General features: G+C 37.0%; 2 protein-coding genes across 5 annotated transcripts in view; both read left to right on the top strand.

The window, feature by feature from the left end:
- LOC113238273 (serine/threonine-protein kinase minibrain) overlaps positions 1-9,954 on the top strand; it is a 134,325-nt gene extending 124,371 nt beyond the window's left edge. For all 4 annotated transcript variants that reach the window (XM_026475085.1, XM_026475088.1, XM_026475089.1 and 1 more), the window contains exons 11-12: positions 3,929-4,064; positions 7,148-9,954. In XM_026475085.1, the coding sequence (XP_026330870.1) occupies positions 3,929-4,064; positions 7,148-7,266 (255 nt within the window). In that variant the 3' untranslated portion in view covers positions 7,267-9,954. The remainder of the gene's footprint in view (positions 1-3,928; positions 4,065-7,147) is intronic.
- Positions 9,955-12,543: 2,589 nt separating this feature from the next.
- On the top strand, positions 12,544-15,184 carry LOC113238220 (proteasome subunit beta type-2). The gene is made up of 4 exons (XM_026475005.1): positions 12,544-12,723; positions 12,797-12,990; positions 13,877-14,039; positions 14,915-15,184. The coding sequence occupies exons 1-4, from the start codon at positions 12,618-12,620 to the stop codon at positions 15,067-15,069; spliced, it is 618 nt and encodes a 205-aa protein (XP_026330790.1). The 5' UTR covers positions 12,544-12,617; the 3' UTR covers positions 15,070-15,184.
- Positions 15,185-25,663: the final 10,479 nt, after the last annotated feature.

Below are 25,663 nucleotides of genomic sequence, written 5' to 3'. Positions count from 1 at the left end.
AAAGGAAGCGGAACCTGCCAGCAAAGCCTACCAGTGAATCCGTCGAGGGTGCAGATGAGGCTGGCGCGACTAGCGGGTCCTCGTCTGTTTGGTGCGCTGCGACGAAACGCGCGTTGAGCTGGCGGGCGCCCATCTGTTGCTGCCGGCCACCGTGGGCGGTGGGGGCGGCGGCGGCTGAGGGCGGCGAGCGGGGCCCGGTGCTGCTCTGCGGTTGCCAGACCCCGCCTTCCAGTTTAAATTCCTCGCAGAATGTGAGGCAGGCTTCGTTTTCTTGGGTACTTCCATTTTTAGGTCAGAGCTGGATTTCGTGACGGCTTTTGCCGATCGAAGAGTCTCGGGGAGGTCTTCTCCGAAAAGATGCGTATCTATCTTGCCTCTGGTCAGCTGTTCCTTCATATCCTTCTTCAAAGAATACAACGCAAATTTTTTTCTGAGTACGCATTCACTGTATTATTTATCGCACATAATATGTTCATTTTAGTTAATCCATGAGTTGTCTCAATAATTCATGATTTTTGTTTTTCTCGTTGAGAAGAGTCGAAATAGTTTGAAGTAGACATGAAATAGCGGCTGCAATTTCTGTCTGTCGAGCTTCCATAGCTCTGTCTCCCCCATACCACCGTATCGGAAACTGCTGCCTTGATTGCAGGGTTAAGTCGCGGAGCGCCTGTGAGAGCAGTTCGCCGGAACAAGATACTTCTCCATCAACGGTTTCCGGTTTCCTTTTCCTAAACCTTTAGTAACAATATGATTGAAACGGTTAGCCAGGACCTTATTAATATCGGTGCCATATTTTTGCACAGCGGCCGGGTCCGTTCCGAGAATATCTAGGATGTCAGGATCCAGCTCTTCGTCTGCGTGTTCCAACACCAGCGTTGACGGCAACTCAACAGCGGCGGCGGCGGCGGCGGCGGCGATGACGGTGGCGGAGGTGGAGATGGCGGCGCCAGTCGCTTGCGTGTGCAGTGTGGCCAAGGCAAGCGTGACGAGTTCGGCTGCGGCATCGGCGGTAACCTCTTCGGGTATCGTGGGCTAGGAAATTACTCGGTCTGTGAACGAGACCACAAGGATTCATTAAAAGCGATATAGTCTAGCTGACTATTCTGAGTATTAACGAATTTTATGCGTCGAAACAATCCCTCAGATTGCTTTTCACGCATATCACCATCATGCATCGAAACAGTCCCACAGACTGATCTGGGCAGATGTCAGCGAAGTAGCCCCGCAGACTATTCTGATTGCATGTCAAACTTGTAGTAATTATAATCACAAAAACCACAAAAAGTACAAATCCAGCGAAGTACTCCCCCAGACTATTCTGATTGCATTGCGTACTTTGTGCTAAAAGCACTTTAACACTTAAATATGGTAAAATTTAACACTGAACTAACCTTGATTTACTTCCGGAGTTAGCGTCGAGTCTCTCGGTGTCGAGTGGAGATCGCTGCTGGAGCTCGATATGTACGATGAAGAAGATTCACTTGATTGTATGTGCCGACGCGGCCGGCCGTCGGATACACTTAATCACTTTTTCCAATTTTCGTATTTTTTTCGATAAAATATTGACGGTAGTTTCATTACGTCTTTTTGGCATTTTGGTAGAGTGCGAAGTGGATGAGCGCTAAATTGCGAATGAAGCGGGAAAAATGAGCAAGTGACAGTACACAAAGTTTTCTTATTTATTTATTTTTTTAAACCATATTGCCGAAGTGGCACCACTACGCGACACTACATTGTGTTAATAATAATTTAGGGAATACTAATCTCGAGGACGAGACACGAGTATAATTGAATCGAATTGTGTTATATGCACTTATCGTCACTGCTAGAAACAACCTAGACTGCTTGCTCTGGGTTCTATCTCAGATTCTTGGTAGGTACCAAAATCCTCCATAGCGCCGTGGTAAGGGTTTGTCACAGTCTCTTGGACATTGACAATAATAAATAAATGTATAGGACCCTGGAGATATCGCAATAGCGCATTTGTCAATGAACGAATTTGCTCAAGTGCCTATTCACTCTCACGTTGAAAAGGCCTACATTGTATCGGAGAACATATATGGTTCGCAACCGTATTGTATAAAGCGCCGTATTACATTACGGCTAGCTGGTTTGCAAAACGGCGCTGTTTTCTAATACGGCTACCTCATGTTCAACCAGATTGTGATCACGATACGTTGTACAAAGCGGCGGCCAACGTTTAGCCGTATTGTTCACAGGGAAAATGTCGTGGCCGTTGTACTTGTCTGTTCGATACTAGAGTGTAATTTAAAAGCCAAAGGTGCCGGGAGAGTAGTGTCTGTTTTCCATAATACAGTTAATAAACTGACTCTTCGTTTTCGACAAAATAATTATTGTTACACACTGGTTTCCATGGTGGTTTAAAAGACAAGATAACAGATTTAAAAGAACAAATGAATTTTGCATAGTGGAAATCTTGTCTGCGACCCCTATTCAGTAGGTTAAGTTAGTATATGAAAAAGCAGCCAGAAACGAATTTGTTTACATTTCCGAACATATTTTTAGGTCAAATCGCATTGTAATTAATATAATTTACGATAAAAACTTCTAATAATAGTTTTCGGTACAATATAAATTAAGTTGGTAGAGTAGTATTCATCAACTTTCAGTATTTCGTTCGGTTTTTTTCGTATTTTTATTTGCACAAATGTTTTCGTAGCTAGTAAATAACACAGTAATATTGATATTTTGAATAAGCTCTTTTTTAATTTACTTTTATAAGCTTTTATTACTACCCGTTTTTTTAGGAAGAGTAATTATGACAAGAGGAATAATTTGTTACTTATGTTCACCATTATTCACTATTTTCACGCATATTTTTACTTTTTCCACACCTAAAACTAGTATTGTTTGCACTTTGTTGAAATAGTTGCTGTTTGGGACGCAATTTTTGTTGTTATGATAATGTAGCTCTACTGGCGGCTATATTTGGAACTAAGTATCTCAAAGCAGCTAACAATGACGCGCCCCGCGCCCTATTGTATTCTGGCGGCACGTTTCTTAGTCGCTTTCTGAAACGCCACGTGCTCTTACAATGCGTCGTATTTTTTTTAGGCGAATTGCAATCCAGCCGAACAGGAGGTAGCCGTATTAGAAAACAGCGCCGTTTTGCATAGTGTTTTATAATACGGCTCTTTCAAAGGTTGGCTTTCGGCTCGACTCAAAGGTTTCCACTCCTACTACTCTTCTTTGTAGCTTTTCTAAATATGTAACTGCCGCCGTGGCCGAACGCTTACCATGCCGGACTGCCACCCAGAGGTCTCGGGTTCGATTCCCGGGCCGGGAGAAATATTTGTATGGCTTACATTTTTTATTTCTCTCGTGAGTTTGGGTGTAATTTGTGCTTGTCTATGTGTGTATCCATGGCACCCGCGATACGGGATTTCCTTAGTGCGGGGCTATGAGTGTGTGCGCGTTATTATTATTGTTACTTTGATTTATTACACTAAAACATATTCACAATCATAATTTTCACTTACAGTTACACTTATATATTCAAACCCGCACATATTGAATAGGTTACTTTAGTTGCACTATTCACACTTTATTACATTTATCATTTTAATAATCAATTTCCCCCCCTAGTCGTTTATTAGATCTTTCATTACAAACAACTTCTAGATTTAGTACCTCTCGTTGGTTCTTACCGCCTTTATATGCTGAGTCAGCGCCATTTCACTGCTATGGCAAAAAATGTTTTATTTTTCCTGTTGTATTCAATCTTTATTTGTACCATACTAGTGAATAAAGTGTTTATCTATCTATCACATCTTAAGGTGGACACACGTTGGACGGAGGAGTACTTACTTATTCACTATACATATACCATTGGAGTATAACTTGGCCGTTATAGACGAAATTTTTGTATCGCTACACAGTTTCACAAAATTTATCCTTTTAATTGCAGGATCTAATTCTTCGCATGCTGGAATACGATCCTAAACAACGGGTGACACCGTACTATGCGCTGCAGCACAATTTCTTCAAGAGAACTGCCGACGAATCGACAAACACGCAACAAGCACAGTCACATCATCAGCACGGTGAGTAATTGCTTCTTTATTACTACTGTTTGAATAGTGATGTTAAGATGGCAATTTGTACTGAAGTGACGTACAAATATTATAGCCATATTTTAAAACATTTAAGACGTCTTAAATCAAGCAAGCATTTACAACCAACAGACATCTGTTGGCTGTAAATACTATATTATATAATATCTACATTTGGAACATTGGCGTAAGGAAGAAAATACTGTTATGAATTTCTCGATATTCAGAACTTTCCAATGTCGTAATACATCCGATAACAAAATAGAATGTGTTGCATCATCTATTTCGTGCAAGCTACATGGCAATGTTACAGGTGTAGATGTAAATGGTCAACAAAGCAATTCTAGAGATATCAGAATGGAACCGAAACTAATTTGTTTGTAACATAAATTTAAACCATTAACAGGTTAAATTCGAGACATGGTCTCCATTTTTAAGTTAATTTGACTTTTTACGCCATAAGTCCATTCAACCTGCTAAAGCTTTAGGTTAGCTTACCGTTAATATCACTTTCCTTATAGGAGAATATTTCAGCCGTGGAGGTTGATGCTGACAATAAGGGAATCTCCACACTTCTCGTCACGGGGTCGTATTAAGCCGGTCAGAAAAACCTTATGTCCATAATTATAATAAGAGCTAAAATGACGTGCGTTTCGCATGCGCAAATCCTACAAGGAAACGTAACCGAAACGTCTTATCACTCTTATTGCATGGATATATAGATTTTTCTGACCGGCTTAATGCGATTCCGTGTGAACAAATGTAGTGAGTTCCTAATATTACATTATTATTATTGCCAGCTTTTGAATACCAATGTATTTCCCTAAATAAATGAATTATGAAATAAACTAAATAAATGATTACCGCTCGTTCTGGTAACTCTAAGAATTTCTATATTACAAAATCCGCGATTGGTTGAGACGGTGATGAAAGGTAAAGGTATTGATTGGCCTTAGTTGTGATTGGGTGTTACTTGGGTTCAATTGTCGTAATTCATGTAGATACATCGTAACTTCATTCCGAGCTTGTATCGTGCGTCATTCTTCGCTAACACATAACGCTTTCATCATTTCATTTCGACTGATCAGCTTACTAACAAAATTTCTCCCTTACACGAGATGTAAAAATTTGTATATGAAAATCATTTTTCCAAAAATCTATGACCAGGTCTCACAATCGATTCTGAAAGATTGCTCAATAAGTTACAAAGATTATTTTTAAGGATTTTAAACTTGCTCCATCAATCTTTCAGATTTGCGCAACTGTCATGACCTACTAATACCCTCAAACAATATTTTTTATTTGTTGATTGTTCATGGTAATATCTAGTTTATAGAAAATTTTTAATCACACATTTAAAAATAAAGTACTTAGGGAGCCACACTTATCGATAAGGGAGCATTAAGCCGGACAGAAAAAAAATTATGTCCATGTAATACAACGAAAAAGACGTTGTACGTTTCCCATCGACTCGTACGACGCAGCTCGACACTGAATCTGCAACGAACCGACGGCGTCATCGACACCCGAATGGCTGCGTCGACGGCCGAACAACTCCGAAAGTGCGAAGACCACGTTTCATACCCCAAATCTTAGATGAGGGCTGAACGGCAGCATAAAAGCCCAAGCGACCGCGCCGACACTCGATTAACCGCGTCGACGGTGAATCGGCTTAATGCTATAAGTATGGTATAACACGATCATCTCAAGCCGATCCCGCGTCGATAAATGTGGTGACTTCCTTACTGGGCGTAAACATTACCAATAACCCTATATTTAGTGACAATTTGTCACCCAATCATTAGAGCAATTAGATCAGAAAACTTTATCGTTATAACTGTGTGCACGCATCCTATAATTACTACATATCCGTTGATTTTCTATTATCTACAAACAAAACATACAATGAACAATTAACATATTAGGTACACCTTGAAGATATAACATGCTTGTAACCCTGAAAGTTAAATAACATGTGAAAATAACGGCGATGTTCCGTGGCAGATGGCCCATCGGACTCGCGATGACTAGAGCGGGCCGGCGGCCCGGGCTCGCGCCACTAGCCGCCGCGTCATTACTATAGTCAGGTCTGCCCACTTACTCTCAGAATGTTAACATAGTCATATAATCATATGCTGGTCCAAGCCACCTTACTACTACCCTACACTACTTCTGCAAAATACATTAAAATAATATTAACTACTCAGTTCGAAAAAAAGGAAACTCGTGAATAGCGGGAGCATTATTTTTCTAAGTTGACACATTTAGATGTCGATAATCCTGCTTAGAAGTTTTTGGACCAGTTTAGGATTGTTCATTATTATATAACCCACGCTTCTCGTCCGATGTCGATCCCTTGACAGCATGCCTTTCGTTCGTGGTTGCATGGCTTTCAACTCCGCATTTGTGTCTGCCAAGATTCATTGCTAAATTCTGTGGCTCTAGTGAAAATGGGTACAAGTCAAAAATGTTTGATATCATATTAAGTCAACTTTACAAGGAAACACGAAATAAATTAACGCTTAATATGATATTAAGCCAACTTTACAAGGAAACGCGGAAAATACTTAACGCTTCATATCATTTAAGCTTTAACTGTTTTTCGCGTCTCCTTATAAATTTGGGATTTTTACTTGTATCCCATTTCACTAGAGCCACAGAATTGTGAATTATTTGAGCAGATGCAATATGTGGGCAACGGTTTTATCGAAATCTACAACTTATGATCAAAAGGCAGACAAAAGACTTTTTTTTTCAAATTGTAAATTTCGATTAAATAAAGCGTTTTTTTTGTAATTTTATGTCAATTGCCTTTTTTATGTACCTACCTGTAGGTGATAGTTTCGCTTTTAATGTGTTACAATATTTCATAGAGGACCCTCATCTCATAATTACGTTAGTCCATTGAAATAGTAGTATTACTAGTTGCGGATTTCAAAAGAAGCAGGAATCCTAAGCCTTTAGTACCCAGTACATGATTCTCTTCAGTAGCGATCCCGAAATGTCCTAGTAACAAAATTAAGCGCGGGTTGCTAAGTTTGTTATGATAATAACGGTTATATTGTGTTGGGCAGTGAGCGGTGCGCGCGTGTGGGGAGGCGCCGAGCGCATGGAGGTGGAGAGCGTGCGGCGCGACGATGACATGCTGCAGCCCGTGTGCCAGCTTCAGCACAGTCCCGTGGCCATCCACTAGTACGGCCTGCGCCAGACGCGCCACTCGTACCGCCAGCGCGCCGACGTCTGACAGCCGCGGCACCAGCGCGGCCTGCCGGCGCCGCTAAGACCCACATCGAGTCGTGGCCGCGCAGGCGGGCCGCAGTCGCGACTCGATCGCGATGCGACTACCCACGACGGTGCTCTACGCGTTGTTCTGTAACAGCGAAATGACATCTGTCACTTGGTGTTCCAGAGTGACCGTAGTTTAATCACGGCGAATCGAGAGGAACCTCGAAGAACTGCCACTTGACTCGAACCGAGGAGAAAATGTGCTCAAATGAATAAAATGGTGTTGAAGGTTGTGTGATTGACGAAATTGTGAAATTAGGTAAAATGCGACGAGTGTGACGAGATGCGTTGAACTGTGCCGAACTGACGAAACTGTTTTAACGAGGCTCTAGCATTTGTAAAGCTGACGAAGACATGCGTGAAAGTTGGTGTAGTGTAAGTAAAATTGAATAACTCTATATAATAGTTATATAGAGAGCTGCGCCGTTCATCGGCGTTAGTGAATAATTATAGAACTTTTGAACTGACATAAACATAATTTATAGTTCTATATTTTTATTTAATGCGATAAGTCTGACTGTAAAGAAATTAATACATTTGTTACTTTGTAACATTGTATGATTTGTTCTTAATTATTGCTTCACCGTACTTAGAGAAGATTCCGTACGATCACATAATGATCCTTACACAAATTCCGAAGCATCGAGTGCATAAAGGCTAGGTTTTTTTATTGTTACGCAATGCATATCAAGGACGCAATATGGTAGAAAATAAATATTGTATATAAAATGTAGGAAACAGACTAATTACAGACTGGAACTTAAACTTAGTTACGACCTATGCTAGTTAAGCTTTCATTCGGTTTTATTATTATCGCAAGCTTTATAATTTTAAAGTGTCGGCAACTGATGACTGAAATTCAAAGGGCCAACATAATTCGTTTTCCTATTTACTCTCAATAATTAGACTTGTTTTCATGATTTAACATTTTAAGCGCAAATTGGTTGGATTTGTCATTACGTAAAATTGTTTTTAAACTATGCCCTCGCATTACAGAGTTGTATAAATGTAAATGTGTCATTCTAAATCTCAGCTACAAGTTTGTTTTAAAATAATTATTTTGGGTTGTTTTTACCCACTGGATTATACAGAAGACATGTACGACATATAGTGTATAGGTAATTCTATAAAATCACAAATGTACTTGTAGGTTACGAGAATGTTGAATCATATATAAAATTTTTGGGTATTTCAGATAGGTAATAAAATTGAATAACTGACTTGTTCAACCTTTTGGATTTGAATCTACAATAGACTAACCTCATTGCAACAGACTGGTCGAAACTTTGTAACAGAGATATTTTGTATAGAGAACACTGAATCACTGCCGTATAGTGCCGGATATTTTTATGAGTAAGGCCTGCTGCCCTCGCTGGCTTTCTCTGTCCGATATATACAATATTGGTACCTTAGTTTGGTGCAAGTAATATGAAGTAACGAGATGTGCGTTTGTATTTTGAATACGAAACATGTTCCAAATGGTGTTTTATATATATTGCTCACACATAAATGTAAGCGTCCATAAATGTCCACGTAGGCGGACGAGGCCGCGCGAGCACCAGGCTTGCGATTAGCAACATTATTCTGAACTATATGTGACTATAAATCTTTGATTCCATTAACTTTAATTTGAATGTAACCATGACTGAAGTGACTATGTTCAAAATGAAGCCGCTAAAGCAATTCACAGCAGATTTTTATTGTACAGCAAAATATTGCTGTGGTATTTATAAAACTTCCTTTTAGAATTGTATTGTATACACAGTGTTGTATGGTACAATTATTTATTTCTGTACATGAAGCATGAAAGTATTTTCTTACTTTTGTCAAGGGAGAAGTTCTCCATACTTGTATTTTTTCATATTTCATTGTAGATCTAATGAATTAATCTATCCTAATCTCTCTATTTTGTACTGTAAATTGTCGAAATATCTGTGTAATATTTACTATAATACTTTTCTGCTTCATGGGATTAAAGGATTGTTAGAGTGAGTGTGACGTGTAGGGTTGAAAGATTGTTTTATTTATACGAAAAACCTTTGAAGGCAGATTTCCTTGTCTCGCTCGCGGTATTTACCTGATAACTTAAGAAATCGTTGTTCCTATTGTATACGCACATATACCAGTATTTTTGTTCCACTCTTTAACATTATATTATGGTGGAAATATTATTCTTTAGTTGCAAAAATCTATGTGTTCATCAGTTTAAGATGTTTAGTTCAATTCTTTAGGTAAATGTTTTATTTATTTTATTAGACAAGGTTTTTAGAGTATTTCATGCGATTCAGTAGTTTTACGAAGCGTTGTAATGTGTGATGGGGAAATTTGGGAAATCTGCCTCATTTCTGCACGACATCCTAGTCGCGGAACGTCAAGCTATTCCAATTACTCAAGATTGGCCCTAGATGTTTGCGCTTGAGTTTGTAATATACTATTCTATTTCTTTGTACTACCAATATGGGAATGTGTGAAGTGAAAGTGCGCGAGGAGCTATGATGTTTATTTCCTATCGATTGTCAGTTCGCAGGCACTGTAACAATAAAAGGATAGAGCTTTATGTCACTAAGTTTTGTATTTTAAATCAATAAACGATAGCAATGATTTATTTGCTTTTATTTTCCACCTAATTTGTAATCTATAATTTTAACTAATTAGTCCTAAGGTAACGTAAAATGCGCTCTCCGAGTAAAAAAAAATCGCTTGACTGCAATCGGCACACAATGGGCCCAAATTGATAATTCTCGGACATAGGAATAACTTGTGGAATATCGAGCTAATTTTTCTTATGTGATGGATAATAACATTCTTAACAACTTTTATTCTTGTATAATTTTTTGAAAAGTTGATAATTTCGGAGAAAAAATATTTTTTTTATTTATGTTGAAATATACATTTTATTTTTTATCTCAAAATATACGAAAATGTAATGTGCTTGGGTTACTTACATTATAGTTCCAATCATTAACTAAATACATGAGCTACGACTAAAGAAAAATCAATTTTAGTATAATTTAGAGAATGTTATAAGAATAACACAAAAATTTAGTAGAAACTAGTAAATTGTGTTAAAAAATAAATGACAAATCTAAAATTTTGCCACCTTTTTACTCGTAAGGGCGCAAGTACCTGCAGATGGATTATTTTTTCTTGATAGAGAATGATTGGACCTATACTGTAAATAAACCACACACATTAGATTTTCCTACATTTCGAGATAAAAAATAAAATGTTTAATTCTCCAGCAAATGACAGGCATAATTATTTTATGCCTGTCATTTGCTGCTGACCAGTCCACATTGTCAATAGGTAACTAGTCCGACAGAACACTGCTTCGACAAAACAAACATTCGTTAGGTCACTACACCGACAGAAAACACGACAACACGTGTATTCGACAGAACATAAAATATTTAATATAAATATTTGATGTGCTGGGAGACCACTTAATTCTTGAGCAGAACATCTCGTATACGTAAATATGTCTGAGAAATAATGAATAACTAATTAAGCAGTTATTGTCGATTTCATGTTCTGTCGAAATAGTGACCTGTCGAATATATGTATGTGTTATCGAAGTAGTTTTCTGTCGGTGTAGTGACCTACCTATCGAATATGTATGTTGTCTAAGCAGTTATCTGTCATGCACAAAGTACTCTTTGGATCAGTCGGACTGCTACCTGTCGAACATGATATGTGTAATGACGGCAGCATATCAAGCTACATTGACGAATCTTGTTACGTTGGTCTGGAGGTGATATTCGAACAAGAGCGTATAGCTCGATGTGCTGTTTGTTGACTGTATATTGTGGGCGATCAAATTTTATTCTCATAGATCTTTCATCCAGTGATTCTTTCATTTCTTTTCTTGACACCCCAACTACGCCAGTCTGAAGTTCTGAATCAAATATGAAGTCAACCGTGCCAGTTGACATTTTTACGGAAAATGTGAGTCTAAGCCTTAGAGGATGGAAAAACAGGTCTAAGCTGGTTGGAGCGAAGGGTTTTGGTGTTACGTTATAGTAAAGGAAAACTAAAATGAAAAAAGCGCTATCTATGAAAACTTGATTGAACTGTTTTAAATGTCTAAGAAAAACATTTATGCTAGTATAGATGGCGCTAACACTAAACGCAAGGAAGAGCCGTACCGTGCAACGTGGGGAAAAAAGCGGAACGGAAAAAAATCAAATGTCGTATTATGTGTAAATAAAAAAGAAATGAAGTTAAACATTTAGTTCTTAGGTTTTCGCGATTGTTACACATAGGAAATGAAACTATTTAATAAAACAAATATACGCGATTTAAATCCGGAAAAATAGTTTCATTTCCTATGTTAAACATTTAGTTTTTGTATAATTATTTCGTTTTAACTTGCTGAAGTATTCATAAAAAAAAACTTGATTGCCTTCAGGCTTAGTAAGAATCTATGGCAAATCGTAATGATTTTTGGGTAATTTTCAGGTAAATTTTTTGTACTTAATTTTGGTGATAAATTTCTTTTTAATGAAATATTTGTAGAATATCATCACGTAGATAATTAATATTCGAGTGTAGTAACCTGTAATATTCTTTTATATTTCACGATGATATCTAATCGAATAATTAACTAGTAAAAAATTGTCACCAAAACGTACAACCTGAAAATTACTGGTTTTATGCTACGAGTTAAATAAAATAATTTATGGGATTATACTAATTTGTTGTGCTTTTTGAAGGCTTTTTGTTTATGTTTCAGTTAGTGCTTTCATCGTTTCAATATTTTCAATGTATAGTTACCTACATATGTAGATACAAAAGGTCATACAAAGATTCAAGTACATACATAACAAGAATAATAAAATATTACGCGCACATATGTAACCAAAATTGAGAAAATTTCGTTGAACTTATTTTTTACTCATGAAGAAACAGTAATTTCGCTTCCAAACTGTACAAAATAATATAATGTTTCTCCTTTATTTGTATTATGTATTTATTGTTTATTTACATCTCATGTTTCGTCGCCTGATCCCTTCTTCTCACTCTTTCTCCACCTTCCTAATATCTTTCCCAAACTCTTTTTATGAGTTCCTCTCTTTAAAAACAATAAATGGCTGAGCAACCGAAGCCAAGCAGCAAAAAAAAAGATAAGGCAAAAGGTAATTGAAAGTTCGGCGCTTGCAACACTGATACAAAGTGAGTTGACGTTTTTCATTGTCTAGGTTATATTTTATTCGTCGACTACGGTATTTTGAAGTAATTTTTAATTAATTCTCGACGAAAATGGCTAACATTAATCTACAATGCTTGTTGGGAATACAGTGCAATGATTTTGTGATGATAGCGGCTGACCAGTCGGCTAGCCACAGTATTATGGTGATGAAAGATGGTGAGTTTGCGGTTTTTGGCAAACATCTTCGTTTAGCGTCAGTTCGGATTCTAATACTTATTCATGATTATAGATGAGAACAAGATCTACAAAATATCCGATAGGTTGGCGATGGGTGTCATAGGTGACACTGGTGATACGACACAGTTCGCCGAATATATCGCTAAGAACATTCAGCTTTACAAGATGCGCAATGGCTATGAGCTGGGGCCTACGGCGGCTGCTAACTTCACTCGTCGAAACCTTGCCGAGTATCTTAGAAGCAGTGTAAGTATCTTAGAACCTTTTGACACACTTTTGCCATAGCACACTTTTCACATAGCAGTGTAATTATTAAAAGGTAACAGGTTGAATTTTGGAATATATCTACAGTATGTTTTTAATTTAACGTCTCATGAAAAAGTACTTGGTATTTGGTGTAACAGGCTAGTGTCCGCAACTCGACGTCAAGGCGCCTATTTTGTGTCTGGAAAAGTATGTGCCACTTTTTATAGCACAGTATTTTTACAGAAGGTAGTTGGGTGCTGTAAACAGTGCAAATCAGGGCTCTGTCACTCACTCAAGGTTACACAATTGGCACCTACAGACAATGGCACAAGCAGTTGTACAAGTCTTTCATTTATAAGCATTCGGCTCTGCACAACTGCACATGGTGGGCAATGTTATTTTCACCTCTCTGTGCATGTGCTTAGATTCCTTTTTCCTGATAGTCAGTGCCTGGTGACATTGTTCAGAATTAGTAGGCAATTATAGTGCAGGTATTTTCAATTTTATATGAGAGTGATATATCTGTTATGTAGTAACTACTTAGTAAGGTATTTGAAGTTGGTAAGTATAAACTAGCATCAGTAGCTGTGTATTTTTGCAAAAGAGGTTCAAAAATATATATAATTATTATATTACAGATATGTCTATATAAAGTTATAGAAATATCCCACAAAATCAGTATTTAAGTCTTATGAATATTAAGTTGTGGCAGTAACTTTTGTACCTGTCGACCTGTTTGGTCACCAACCCTTAAGGAGATGTCTATGTTAGACAGTGAAATAGTAATTTGATATGACAACACAATGTAAAGCAAACTAATCAACAATAATAATGTTTTATATCAGACATCTATGATTTCAAGACTGTATTGGTTTTAATATTTCAGAGTCCATATTTTGTAAATTTGTTGATGGCTGGTTATGACAAAGAGAATGGTCCAGAGCTGTACTTTATGGATTACCTAGCATCCAGTGTGAAGGTACCATTTGCAGCTCATGGTTTTGGTGGTTACTTGAGCTTGAGCGTCTTGGACCGTTACTATAAGAGAGGTAAATATACATTTCTAATATAAGTATATATACATAGGCTTCTTTGTTGTTGATATGTAGGATGATTTCTACATTTAAAAGAAAAATGTTTCATTTAGTCATATTATTCCCAAAACATACCTCATAGAGTTGAGAAAATGATTAGTTTAAAACAATATTTCCTTGCATTTATGTTTATTGATTTTCGAATAAACATATTTACTCCAACCATAAGGTACATAAACTTCTTCATATAATTTTTTTTAAGTAGAGTATAAGAGTTGAGTTTTCAAATTGTTTAGAACCTACCTGCACATTATTTATGTAGCTATCAGCTACAGAAAAAGCAAGAACATACTTTGGATTATTATTATTAGTCGTTGGGTTTTATTACATGAAGCGTCTTCCAATTGTGTTGATGGCATGCACTATAATTTTTTGAAATAGTGGTGATAGGATTTGCCGATCGGTGTAAGGTACTTGCCAAAGTCTGCCTCCTGCGAATAGTTAATCGCGCCCGTACGCAGCCGACGACGGCTGATCGGCGGCGTCGCCACTCGTACTCGCCCTCTTCGACGCTCCTACGTTGTGGTTGCGTCGTGCGTTGGAGTCGGAATGGCCGCGTCAACACCTGAGTGCCAGCGACAACGCCCGAATGATAGAATAGCGGAAATCGAAAAGCAGGGAAGTAGGGTAGGGACCCTCCGGTATGACTTGGTGTAAATGCGCCTTTAGTTTCGTGCGCGAACGCCCGCGTGTCATCAACTCTGCGTTTAATGTGACAAGTTTAGTTAAACACGATCGCATCGAGACGATTACGCATTAGTAAGTTTGGTGGCTCCTCTAATATCCATTGTAGGAAACTGGTCTAATGATATTTTAATTTATTCTTTCAGATGCTACTGAAAAAGAAGCCTATGACATCATGAAGAGCTGCGTGGCCGAGATCCACAAGCGTTTATTTGTCAGCCTACCTAACTTCCAAGTTACAGTGGTAACCAAGGATGGCGTGAAAGAACTGCCTGTCATCAACTCTGCTGCACTCAAGTGATTTTTTAATTTTTTAAGGTTAATATAAAAGGTTTTTTATATTATGATTTTTTTTTATACTTGTTAAAGATTGTTCAAATTTAGAGCAAATGTAAATGACATGGATACATTTCCTTAATTACCTCTAATCCACTATACTGAGTGAAATCAAAGAATCAAAGAAATAAAATGTAAACAAACAACTGTAACTACCAAAGTGACGAGACCTTGTTTGCGGTTAGTTTATTAACAGGTTCTACTTTTCATATTACGGCTATGAATTATAATATTTATAATGGGAAAAATACCCTTTTCGGTTAATTAACTAACAGAACTTTTTAGAATCATTATATGACTTGACTTGATATGACGAAATGAGAATTACCGCAGGTATGGTGCAATGAAAACGTAACATAGATTTTTATTTAGATTAGGAACATCAGCTCTATATAGTTTTGTTTTTGATATCAATGGCTAATATGTCATTACCTTTAGTTTTTACTCTGAAATGATGTACTATGAAAGTACATAATTTTGTATAAACCAAAAGCCTAAAAGTTTTTTCCACTATTGTTCAAAAACTATAATAATAATATAATAGTAAAAAGATCCTGTCGATGCAGCTTGGTTTGGTGAGGATGGAAACCGACGGCCTGACCCATTATCCATCTTTTTAATTTTTATTATTTATATTGTAATTAAAACCGTTTTAAGATCTATCCACACACATCCGGGCCGTGGCCGTGACGTGGACGGGTCATGCTCCGTCAGGGGCTCAAAAAAATATTGTTGTGTAAATTTTGTATGAACTCGTTCATACATGTCCGGGGTCGGGATGGGCCCGCAGTTCATACAAACTAGCACGCCCCGTCCACGTTCCGGGCACGGCCCGGATATGTGTGGATAGTCCTTAATAATGAATCAACGTATGTAGTATTTTTATGTTATTACTCTTATTAAAAAATATTCTATATAATAAAATATAAAAGTAATAATATTATAACAATAATAATAATAACACTTCTGCTTAAAAGTACGTGAGGCGCACTATAAGTTTCCAGAATGAATGAAAAAAAATACTATAAATGGTCAGAAATGAATTTATTTTTCTCAAAATATTCTCCGTTAATCTCAAAATATTTATACCACTCCTTGACCACCTCTGAAACATTTTTCATACTCTTCGACAGCCTCTTCAGGTGATGAAAATCGTTGACCGCGTAACAGGTTCTTACTTTTTAGAAATAAATAAAATTAACTAGGTGCCCGGTCGGGACTGTACGCGGGATGGCTCATAAGCTCATTTCGGTTCACGGAAGCGTACAGAGCGGACGTGTTCTTATATATTCCGTAAAAATGTATAACCTTGCTTATCGATACTCACTCGTAACACGTAAACAATAAACCAACTATTTACAAGCATGGGGTACAAACGACGCTTCTCCACTGAGTAACCAGTAGCAGCACCTCCTCGCGTAAAAGGGACGGGGTCTTATATTAGAACTCACTCGCGCAACATTGTAAACAACATCTTGTAAGTAAACTGTCACCATAGATCAATATATGAGCGTTCGACATTCTCCTACTGGAAGTGGCTTAAATATTAAATGAAGTGGTTCTTACCTAGATATAGCTAACAAAAACACAACTTCCGATTTTGCTGAAAGAGCACCGATAACTTTTCGCAATAAATGAAAGTTAGCAGAGAATGACGAAATTAAGTCAGATATTGCTGAAATTAAATTTGACTGAAATGAGAAAGCAGATGTTATCGATGCAAAATCAAATGAGCGAATTGATGGCATGCCTTACCTCAAATAATAACATGCAAATCGAAAACTTTAATAACTTAAACAAAGATATATCAGTTATAAAGGAACAAGTTAGCAACATAAAATCAACTACAAATAAACTAACTTCCGAACAAGATAATCTGAAGAAAGAAACAACAAGCATACAGGATTTTAGAAACACCACAGAAGTACAAATGGAGTCCATACAATCTACACTTAAGCAAATAAATTTAGTCTCAAAATGTTCATAATCCACTTTTCTACAGACTCAGGAAGAAATAGTTACTGAGATTAGCGAACCTAACGTGAGATACAAGAACATAATTATGTCAAGTATTGCTGAACCAGTCTCCACAGACCCTCAAAATAGATGAGAACAAGATAAGACTGAACTCCTTAGCATACTAAGAAAAAGTTATTCTGGATGTCCTGGACCGGAAAGATTTAGCCGCCTGGGAAAGTACCAACCTGATAAAAAGTGATAATTAAAAGTGTGTTTCACTTCTCAAGAAACGGCTCTGCATATACTAAAGGACAAGAGACTAATGAAACAGAATGACATAAAGATCTTCTCAGATAAAACACCTCAACAACAAGCATATATGAAGGTACTTAAAGAGGAACTTGATAATCGCACTAGTAATGGTGAAAAAAATCTCTGTATAAAATATGTTAAGGGTGTGCCTAAAGTAGTTACTGCCACTCCAAAAAACTCCAACCCCTAGGTGTACCGAACGTCAGCAAGAAAAATTATAACTAATTCATATGAAGTAGTTAGTGGTTATAGTAATATAAAACCAAACAAAAAGTCTCTTAAATGTCTATATGCCAACACTCGAAGTATTGTTAGGTCTGGTAAGTTTGATGAACTAACATGTATAATGCAGTCTTTTAACAATATTATTCTTATAGTTATATTATCAGTAACATGGATAAGTTCCGATGATGATGCCAAGAGACTGTACTTACCAGGATACACTCATTACTACAACTATGGACTACGGACAAAACATCAAAGGAGGAGGAGTCTCAATATTTGCACACAACAATCTTACACATAGCTTAATTGAAAAACAATCTGTAAACGACAATCACTATTTGTGGATACACATAGACAAATTTGACTTAGACATAGGTGCAATCTACAAACCTGCGCGAACAAATAACAATGATTTTCTAATTTATTATTCGACACAGCTAGAAAAAAGGAAGAGAGCTAATATTTGGAGAGAGAGAGATAATATTTGGAGATTTTAATTTTGATTTACTTAGTTCGGATAAATTGATTCAAAGTTACAAGGAGAAAATTAGAGAGTGAGGTTACTACATAATCAACAAAATCGACAAACGCTACAATACCCGTGCAACAGATACTACTAGTACTAGAATATGTATGCTCAAACATGAAACGGAGTCCGTTTCATATGGCCATCATAGCATCAAGTATGTCATATCACAAGTAGGTTTATTTTGAAATAAAGAATTACAAAGCTGAACCAATAAAGACCATGAAATACGATGCCATAGACTACGAAAAACTTTATAATACATATGAAACGGTAAAAAATATAGCCTGAATATAAAGCTCTAGAACAAAATCCAATATCCAGCATTAACACAAGCAAAATTACCAAAATAAAAAAATAATCCTCCGATACAAGACTGGGTAAAGAAAGAAATATTAGATGCAATAAGGAGTAGAAAAGAAATGTACCAAAAACACAAACTAAACCCAAAAGACGAAAAGATAGAACAAGATTATGTAACGAAAAGAAAAAGCGTGGTGGACATAATACAAAAATCAAAAGTTGAATACTATTACAAGGCTTTCAAAGATTGTAAAAATAAACCTAATAAAATGTGGTCACTTATAAATACCCTCTCCCGTAACAAAGTAAATGAGACCGCTGTTCCACCCAAATTACAGATTGGTACAGATGTAATCACTGAAGAACAAGAGATCTGCGAATGTTTCAATGATTACTTCTCGAATATAGGAAAAGTCTTTGCAAATGCAATACCATCACACCTATCACCAGCAACCACAGATGAAGTTTTAAAAATTTGTAATCATTTGAATAGTAACACGTTCTTAGGTGTTGTATAAGCACTAAAGCAATTAAATGTGTTAAAAAGAAATGAATAAATTACTAGCACTAATAAAAGAAAAGTAAACATACCATCTGTAATGATATAGATTTTTTATTATTTGTTGTCTTTGGTAAAATACTAAAAATAAATAAAATTTTAATTAATATACTGAGCCATATCTAGTATAAGCAGCGGGCGTAGTCTGTTAGTACATCCATGGTTGCGCTTATAGTTTGCACCTGAGATCGTGTTGCCTGTTATTATATTAGAATGCGGGTAAAACTTTATTATTTCATAGTTGAACTACCGTCCTTGTACGCTTTCTAAAGAAAAAAAAATGTAATATGTCTCTCTGTGTTCTCATGTAAGTGAGTTGTTTATAATTCTTAGAATAAATGTCACCACAAACAAATGGTCGTGTACCAATCACTATTCACGGTACAACGATTCTCCAAAGCAACAGTAACCACGTAGTAACCACGAGGCACTTTGCACGCGCGTCACTTTGGTTGGTTTTGGCTCATCTCGAAAGACCCATACGCTCGATTGCTGCTTTGTTTTGGGATCGTAACTATAAATCCATGTTTCGTCACCTGTTACTATGTCCCACACTAAATTTGACGCCCCTTCGTTGACTCTGGTAAGCATGGCTTTGCACCAAATGACGCGATCCGTCTTTTGAGCCTCAGTCAAATTGTGTGGGATCCACCGAGAACACAGCTTTTTTACACTCAAATGTTTGTGTAGTATTGATTGTATTTGACTCATGCCTATGCTTAAGATGCCCGAAAGTCATGGTATGTCACGTGCCTCTCTGTTTTGATCATACAGCGCACAGCATCGATGTTTTTGTTGTTCACAGCAGTGGACGGGCGACTATCACGAAATTCGTCACTGAGATTCACACGACCGCGTTTGAATTCTGCAAACCAGCTATAAATAGTCGTCTTGCATAGTGCTTCATCGCCAAAAGCAGTTTGAAGCCGAGAGAAGCTCCGCTGAGCTGTTGAATTACACTTAAAATCGTAGAAAATCATACTACTGTAACCTGGGGCGTAGCTTAGGTTGCGTAGTGAGAGGAACTTTATAAATATAAACTGGGATAATCTTCAAAACTTGATATTTATTGTACTTTTTTACATGTTCACTTATGGAGGCTATTTCTAGATCTGCCAAGATGTTCGTTTCTCTATCCTATTTTATTAAACATAATACATTATACATTCTACATACAAAACTATATTCACTCAGCCAGTAATTCTACTCATAGAGTAGAGCCTAGATTACATCCCTCTTCCTCCAACTGAAGGGGTGAACATCCCTAGCTGGTGCCCTACCTATGATAGGCAACTTACATAAGTGATCAGCCTTTACTATATGCTAGCCACACACTGCTCGGAAGCGACTACCTTACCAACAAGTAAACCACCGAGGAGGCTATGGCTTTAGTCTGCCAAAAACCTGTCTAAAAGGACAGACCATGACCACATCCTAATCAAACAATTCAAAATATAATTATTCATTAACTATCCCAGCTATTTAGGTAACCTATCTAAACCCTAACTCTTTATTTCAGCTACCCTAGCTTGGCTGAAGGTTCCTAATAAATCCTTAAACATCACTACTAGAACTTCCTAAATGCATCACTAAACTATTTTCAACGTGCACGCTGCTACGACGACGACATAGGCTTGAGCACCCATCGGGCGATCACTGGGTAACATCAATATTGATATCCCAACTGCCTTAGTCCTCATCCTGCAGCTATCCACGTTCCATCAGCTTTTCTCACTTTCTTTAAACAAACCAGCACAAACACACAAATAACCCTAACAACGACATTTTCCTAACATATATATGGTATGGGGATATACCATATAAAGGATTCCTAATAATTAAATAAATATATTTTCCTTGAATGCAGACAGTTCTTGTTCATCTGGGAGAGTGACCACGAACTATGCACACACACTGGACAATATACCCAACAAATAAAAAAAAGTAAGTAATATCTATCCAAGACGGTAGTCCACCTTCTCCCGTCCTTCTAAGTCTGCATTTGCCGGAAAATAACAACTTCCCTCAAAATATTCATCACAATGTCATCATGGTTCCATATGAAAAACAAATATAAAAGATTAATTAACCTAATAGAAACTAAAAAATAATAAAATACCTCCTATAGAACCTTTTCATTCTATTCACATGGACTAGATCCAGCCTACCCGATCTATTCCTATTTACACCTACTTTTCTCACGATATAATTAACTCTACTCAACCGATCTACCACCCTATACGGCCCTTTAAACAATCTAGCTAATCTTACACTTCTGTTGGAAACTCTTCTAGGACAATATAACATCACCAAGTCCCCTGGTTGATATACAACTACTTTTGCTTTCTTATCATAATTTCGCTTCTGTTTTATCTGCGCCCTCACTATTCGTTCCTTAACCACATCGATCAACGCTGCTTGTTTTGCAATTTTATCTTGCAAGTTCTCCGCAACATTGACATAATTAATCCCCAATTCTCTATCTGACGCACATAAGGATTCTCTACCGAAAAAAGCCATATATGGTGACACCCCGGTACTGCAATGTTTACTAGAATTGTATGCGAAACACACCAATGGTAACATGCTACACCAATTCCTTTGTTCGCCTCCTATATATTTCGCTAACATTCCTAACAGCGTCCTATTAAATCTCTCACACAAACCATTGCACTTCGCATTGAATGCCGTAGTATGCACCATAATCGCTCCAAAATCTCGCGCTGTCTCCTCTACCAAATGAGAAGTAAACACCAACCCTCTATCGCTTAAAACTTCTTTTACTCCGCCGTACCTACAAAATACCTCCGAGACCAAAAAATCACATATTGTTTCCGCTTTCACCCTGGTTACGGCCCTGCACACCACATACTTCGACAAATATTCGATACTCACAATTATATATTTATTACCTTTATCCATTGACTTACAATTATATGGAAGTCGGGTCCTCGCTAAAGTGTCCGAACTTATAGGGCGTTAAAATCGTATACAGAGCGTCATTCACGCTTTAATCTTCGTTTGTTCGACTGACAGCGAAGCAAGCAAAAGACAGTAATAAAAATAAAAGTAAAATAATTTAAATTCAACGTTTTAGCTTTTTCATATTCCTTTACACTACGTTTAATTAGCTTGACTTGGGACATTATTTTCGTGGTTTTTGTATTACCCGTCGTCCATTTATTTGTAAGTCAATGCCTTTATCCGAACGATTAAACGGCCCTAAAATATCAATCCCCACACGCTCGAAAATACCATTCACGGGAATAGAAATTAATGGTGCAATCGTTTTATTTATATTACGCTCCTGACACAATTGACAACTCTTGACATACGATTCAATCTTTCTTTCAGCATTTACCATAAAATACCTCTGTCTAAACCTTGAAAAAGTTTTAAACAAACCAAAATGTCCGCCCGTCCAGGCACTGTCATGCAGTTCCTTCATACATTTCGAAAATAATTAAGACGGAATGACCACTAAATCAACTATATTTTGATTCAAACGACACTTCTTATATGGGATTCCGTTCTGCAAAAAGAAGCCTCGATAATTATCACCAACACCCGAACGAATGCATTTAATAATATTTCTACAAAATCCATCCGCCTCCTGTTTACTCTGGACATCATTCGCACGCAAAACATACAATTTTAACTCATCCCTCTGCTCTGGTACACGCGAAACGAAACGTGATTCCACGAAATCATGAGTGAATCCACGAAAGTGGATTTCGACTCTATATCCTCCAGCAACGGATTCCTACTCAAGAAATCTGCAACAACATTATATTTACCCTTACAATAAACAATGTCGAAATCCCAACCTTGAATCGATAACGCCCATCTGGCTAATCTTCCACTCATATTTCTCTTACTTTTTAACCACACAAGTGCCCGATGATCTGTAACTATCTGAAAACGAAGTCCCCATAAATAACTTTTAAAATAATTCAACGCCCATATAAGTGCTAAACATTCCTTCTCCGTGACAGAATATTTCTTTTCTGCTTCACTTAATTTTCACGAGGCATAAGCTATAGGTTTCATTTCTCTCATTCCCTGCACTAAACAATATCCAATTGCCTATACACTGCTGTCCACATACAACCGCGTCACCTGTTCATTATTTGACGAGTAATGTCCCAAAACAGGCGCTTTACAAATTCGATCTTTTAACACTTCAAATGCCTCCTGCGCTTCATTCGTCCAAACAAACACCTTGTCCTTTTTTGTCAAATTCGTGATGGGAAGTGAATAAACTTTCGATAATAAGAGAACAATCCTAAAACCGCTCTCACTTCTTTCAAACTACATGGAGGATTTATCTCCTTCATCGCCGCAACTTTCTTACTATCCGGTCCAATTCCCTCGGCCTACACTTCATGTCCCAGAATAGTCACCTTCTGAAAACCGAAACGACACTTAGATGGTTTTAAAGTCAAATGCACATTTCGCAATGGAATCAAAACCAACTTTAATGCATTTTTAAATTCTTCAAACGTACTTGCATACACCAATATATTATCCACATAAACTATCACATTACGATACTTCATTCCCGCCAATACCTAATCCATCACCCTTTGAAACACCGCTTGACTTGTTTTCAAGCCAAAAGGTAACACATTGCACTCATATAGCCCGGTATGTGTAACAAAGGCAGTTTTTTCCTTCCCTTTTCCTAAACCTAACTGCCAATACCCAGAGTTCATATCTAAATCTGCAAAATACTTTGCACCCTGTAAATAACTTAACAAATCATCTACTCTCGGAATAGGGTATGGATCGTTTTTAATTTTTTTATTCAAAGCCCTATAATCAATACAAAATCTAAGCGGCCCTTCCGGTTTATCCACCAAAACTACCGGTGAAGCATATGGACTTTTCGGTTCCTGAATTATCCCATACTTCAACATTTCTTCTACTTGTTCCTCAATAATTTGTCTCTGTTTAGGGGAGACACGATATGGCATTTATGCACCGGTTCCTCATCAAAAGTATTGATTTCAATTAATGAGTGATTATAACACCCTAATTCGTCGATTAAATACATCTACCATCTGTTTAATCGTTTTTCTCAACTCGTCTTTAGACGCGGGCAACTTGTTAGCAAGCACCCACTGATAGCTGGGAGCTAAAGATTTTAGGAAATGTTTTATAAATTTCACATCGTCCTGTATCTTTGCTTTTGTCGCCAAACTATCCAGATTATAAAAATAGTTTACGAGCGGCTCATTAGGCATCTGCCGCCTGTAGTAAAACACTTGAGCATAATCAACCTGTGAGGGCAACTGCTCTTTTAACTTTTGCGCAATGATATTATAGGTGGCATATGAAGAAAAATGGGTTTTATATCACTGCAAGGCGGACCCTTCCAGATACGTCGCAATTATATATCTTTTTTGCCCATCCGACCAGTTATTTATCACGTTAATTGCCTCAAACTGGCCCAGAAACTCCTCCACATCATTTAGGCCCGAAAATTTCTGTGCCGGTGTATGATTCATTGTATAGCTTTTTTTACTTTGCCCCTATTCACTACGAAGCGCACAAAAACACAATAACAATTTTCTAATAAAAAGTAAAAATATATATTACGACCTTATGTACGCTTTCCTGGAGGTTTTCCGTAAAAACATAAAAAAAAATTCCAACGGAGTTTTCTTCATTGGAATGTTTCCATTTTGTATACCACTTGTAAGGCGAACTCACCATTTGTAACCTGGGGCGTAGCTTAGGTTGCGTAGCGAGAGGTACTTTATAAACATAAACTGGGATAATCTGCAAAACTTGATATTTATTGTACTTTTTTACATGTTCACTTACGGAAGCTATTTCTAGATCTGCCAAGATGTTCTTTTCTCTATCCTGTTTTTTTAAACACATTCTAAATACAAAACTATATTCACTCAGTCATAGTTCTACTAATAGAATAGAACCTAGACTACACTACGATAATTTTCACGAGTTAAATCCATGGTGATGTAGACAACCAATTTCTAAAATGACACCACAATGTAAAAACAAGTGACAGTCAGATGAAACAAACTATTCTACAGCCAAAGAGTTCCATTATCAAATGTAACTTCTTTTAAAATATTGTTATGTATGTGGCCAGTTCCGGAAACTATGTTTATGGGTATTTATGTTTGAATACCTAATAAAAATCGAATAAATAAAAAGAGCAACCAAAGGTTGTGCACCTCCAAAAACATTGTCAATAGGATATAAAATCGTTCCACTGGATTAAGTTTTTTGAGCTTATCAAATAGGGTGTAGGGTGTTGCAAACAAAATTATGATTTGATAATACTTGTTTGTAGTACACACACACAATTTAAGAACATTAAAAAACATCTTGCATTAATTTTTAGATCTTTTCCACTATTCTTAAAATCTTTTTTTGTAATGGCAGCACTTGTTCACATTTTTCGTAAAGGATGGAAAAAAATGTTTTTAACCGAATATAATAAAAAAGAAAGAGGTTATCAATTAGATTGTTTTTAGTATGTTACGTGGTAACCCATTTGCGAACAGATTTTGACGATTCTTTTTTGTTAGAAAGAGGGTACCTCAATAGTGGCGCAATATTCCACTTCTAAGGGTGGCAAACTACGAAATGTATCCGGTTTCGCGGTCGGTTTTTTTAGTACTCTGTACTGAGATTATGGGA

This window comes from Hyposmocoma kahamanoa, unplaced genomic scaffold (genome assembly GCF_003589595.1).
Source record: "Hyposmocoma kahamanoa isolate Upper Pololo Valley unplaced genomic scaffold, ASM358959v1 95, whole genome shotgun sequence".
Taxonomy (NCBI): domain Eukaryota; kingdom Metazoa; phylum Arthropoda; class Insecta; order Lepidoptera; family Cosmopterigidae; genus Hyposmocoma; species Hyposmocoma kahamanoa.
Note: the sequence above shows the minus strand (reverse complement) of the source record. Positions and strands in the feature narration are given on the sequence as shown.

Bases quoted from the DNA above. Each gene is read 5' to 3' on its own strand.
- LOC113238220 (XM_026475005.1), top strand. From the start codon at position 12,618: ATGGCTAACATTAATCTACAATGCTTGTTGGGAATACAGTGCAATGAT. The intron at 12,724-12,796 runs GTGAGTTTGCGG...TCATGATTATAG, and splicing joins TATTATGGTGATGAAAGATG to ATGAGAACAAGATCTACAAA. The intron at 14,040-14,914 runs GTAAATATACAT...TTATTCTTTCAG, and splicing joins GGACCGTTACTATAAGAGAG to ATGCTACTGAAAAAGAAGCC.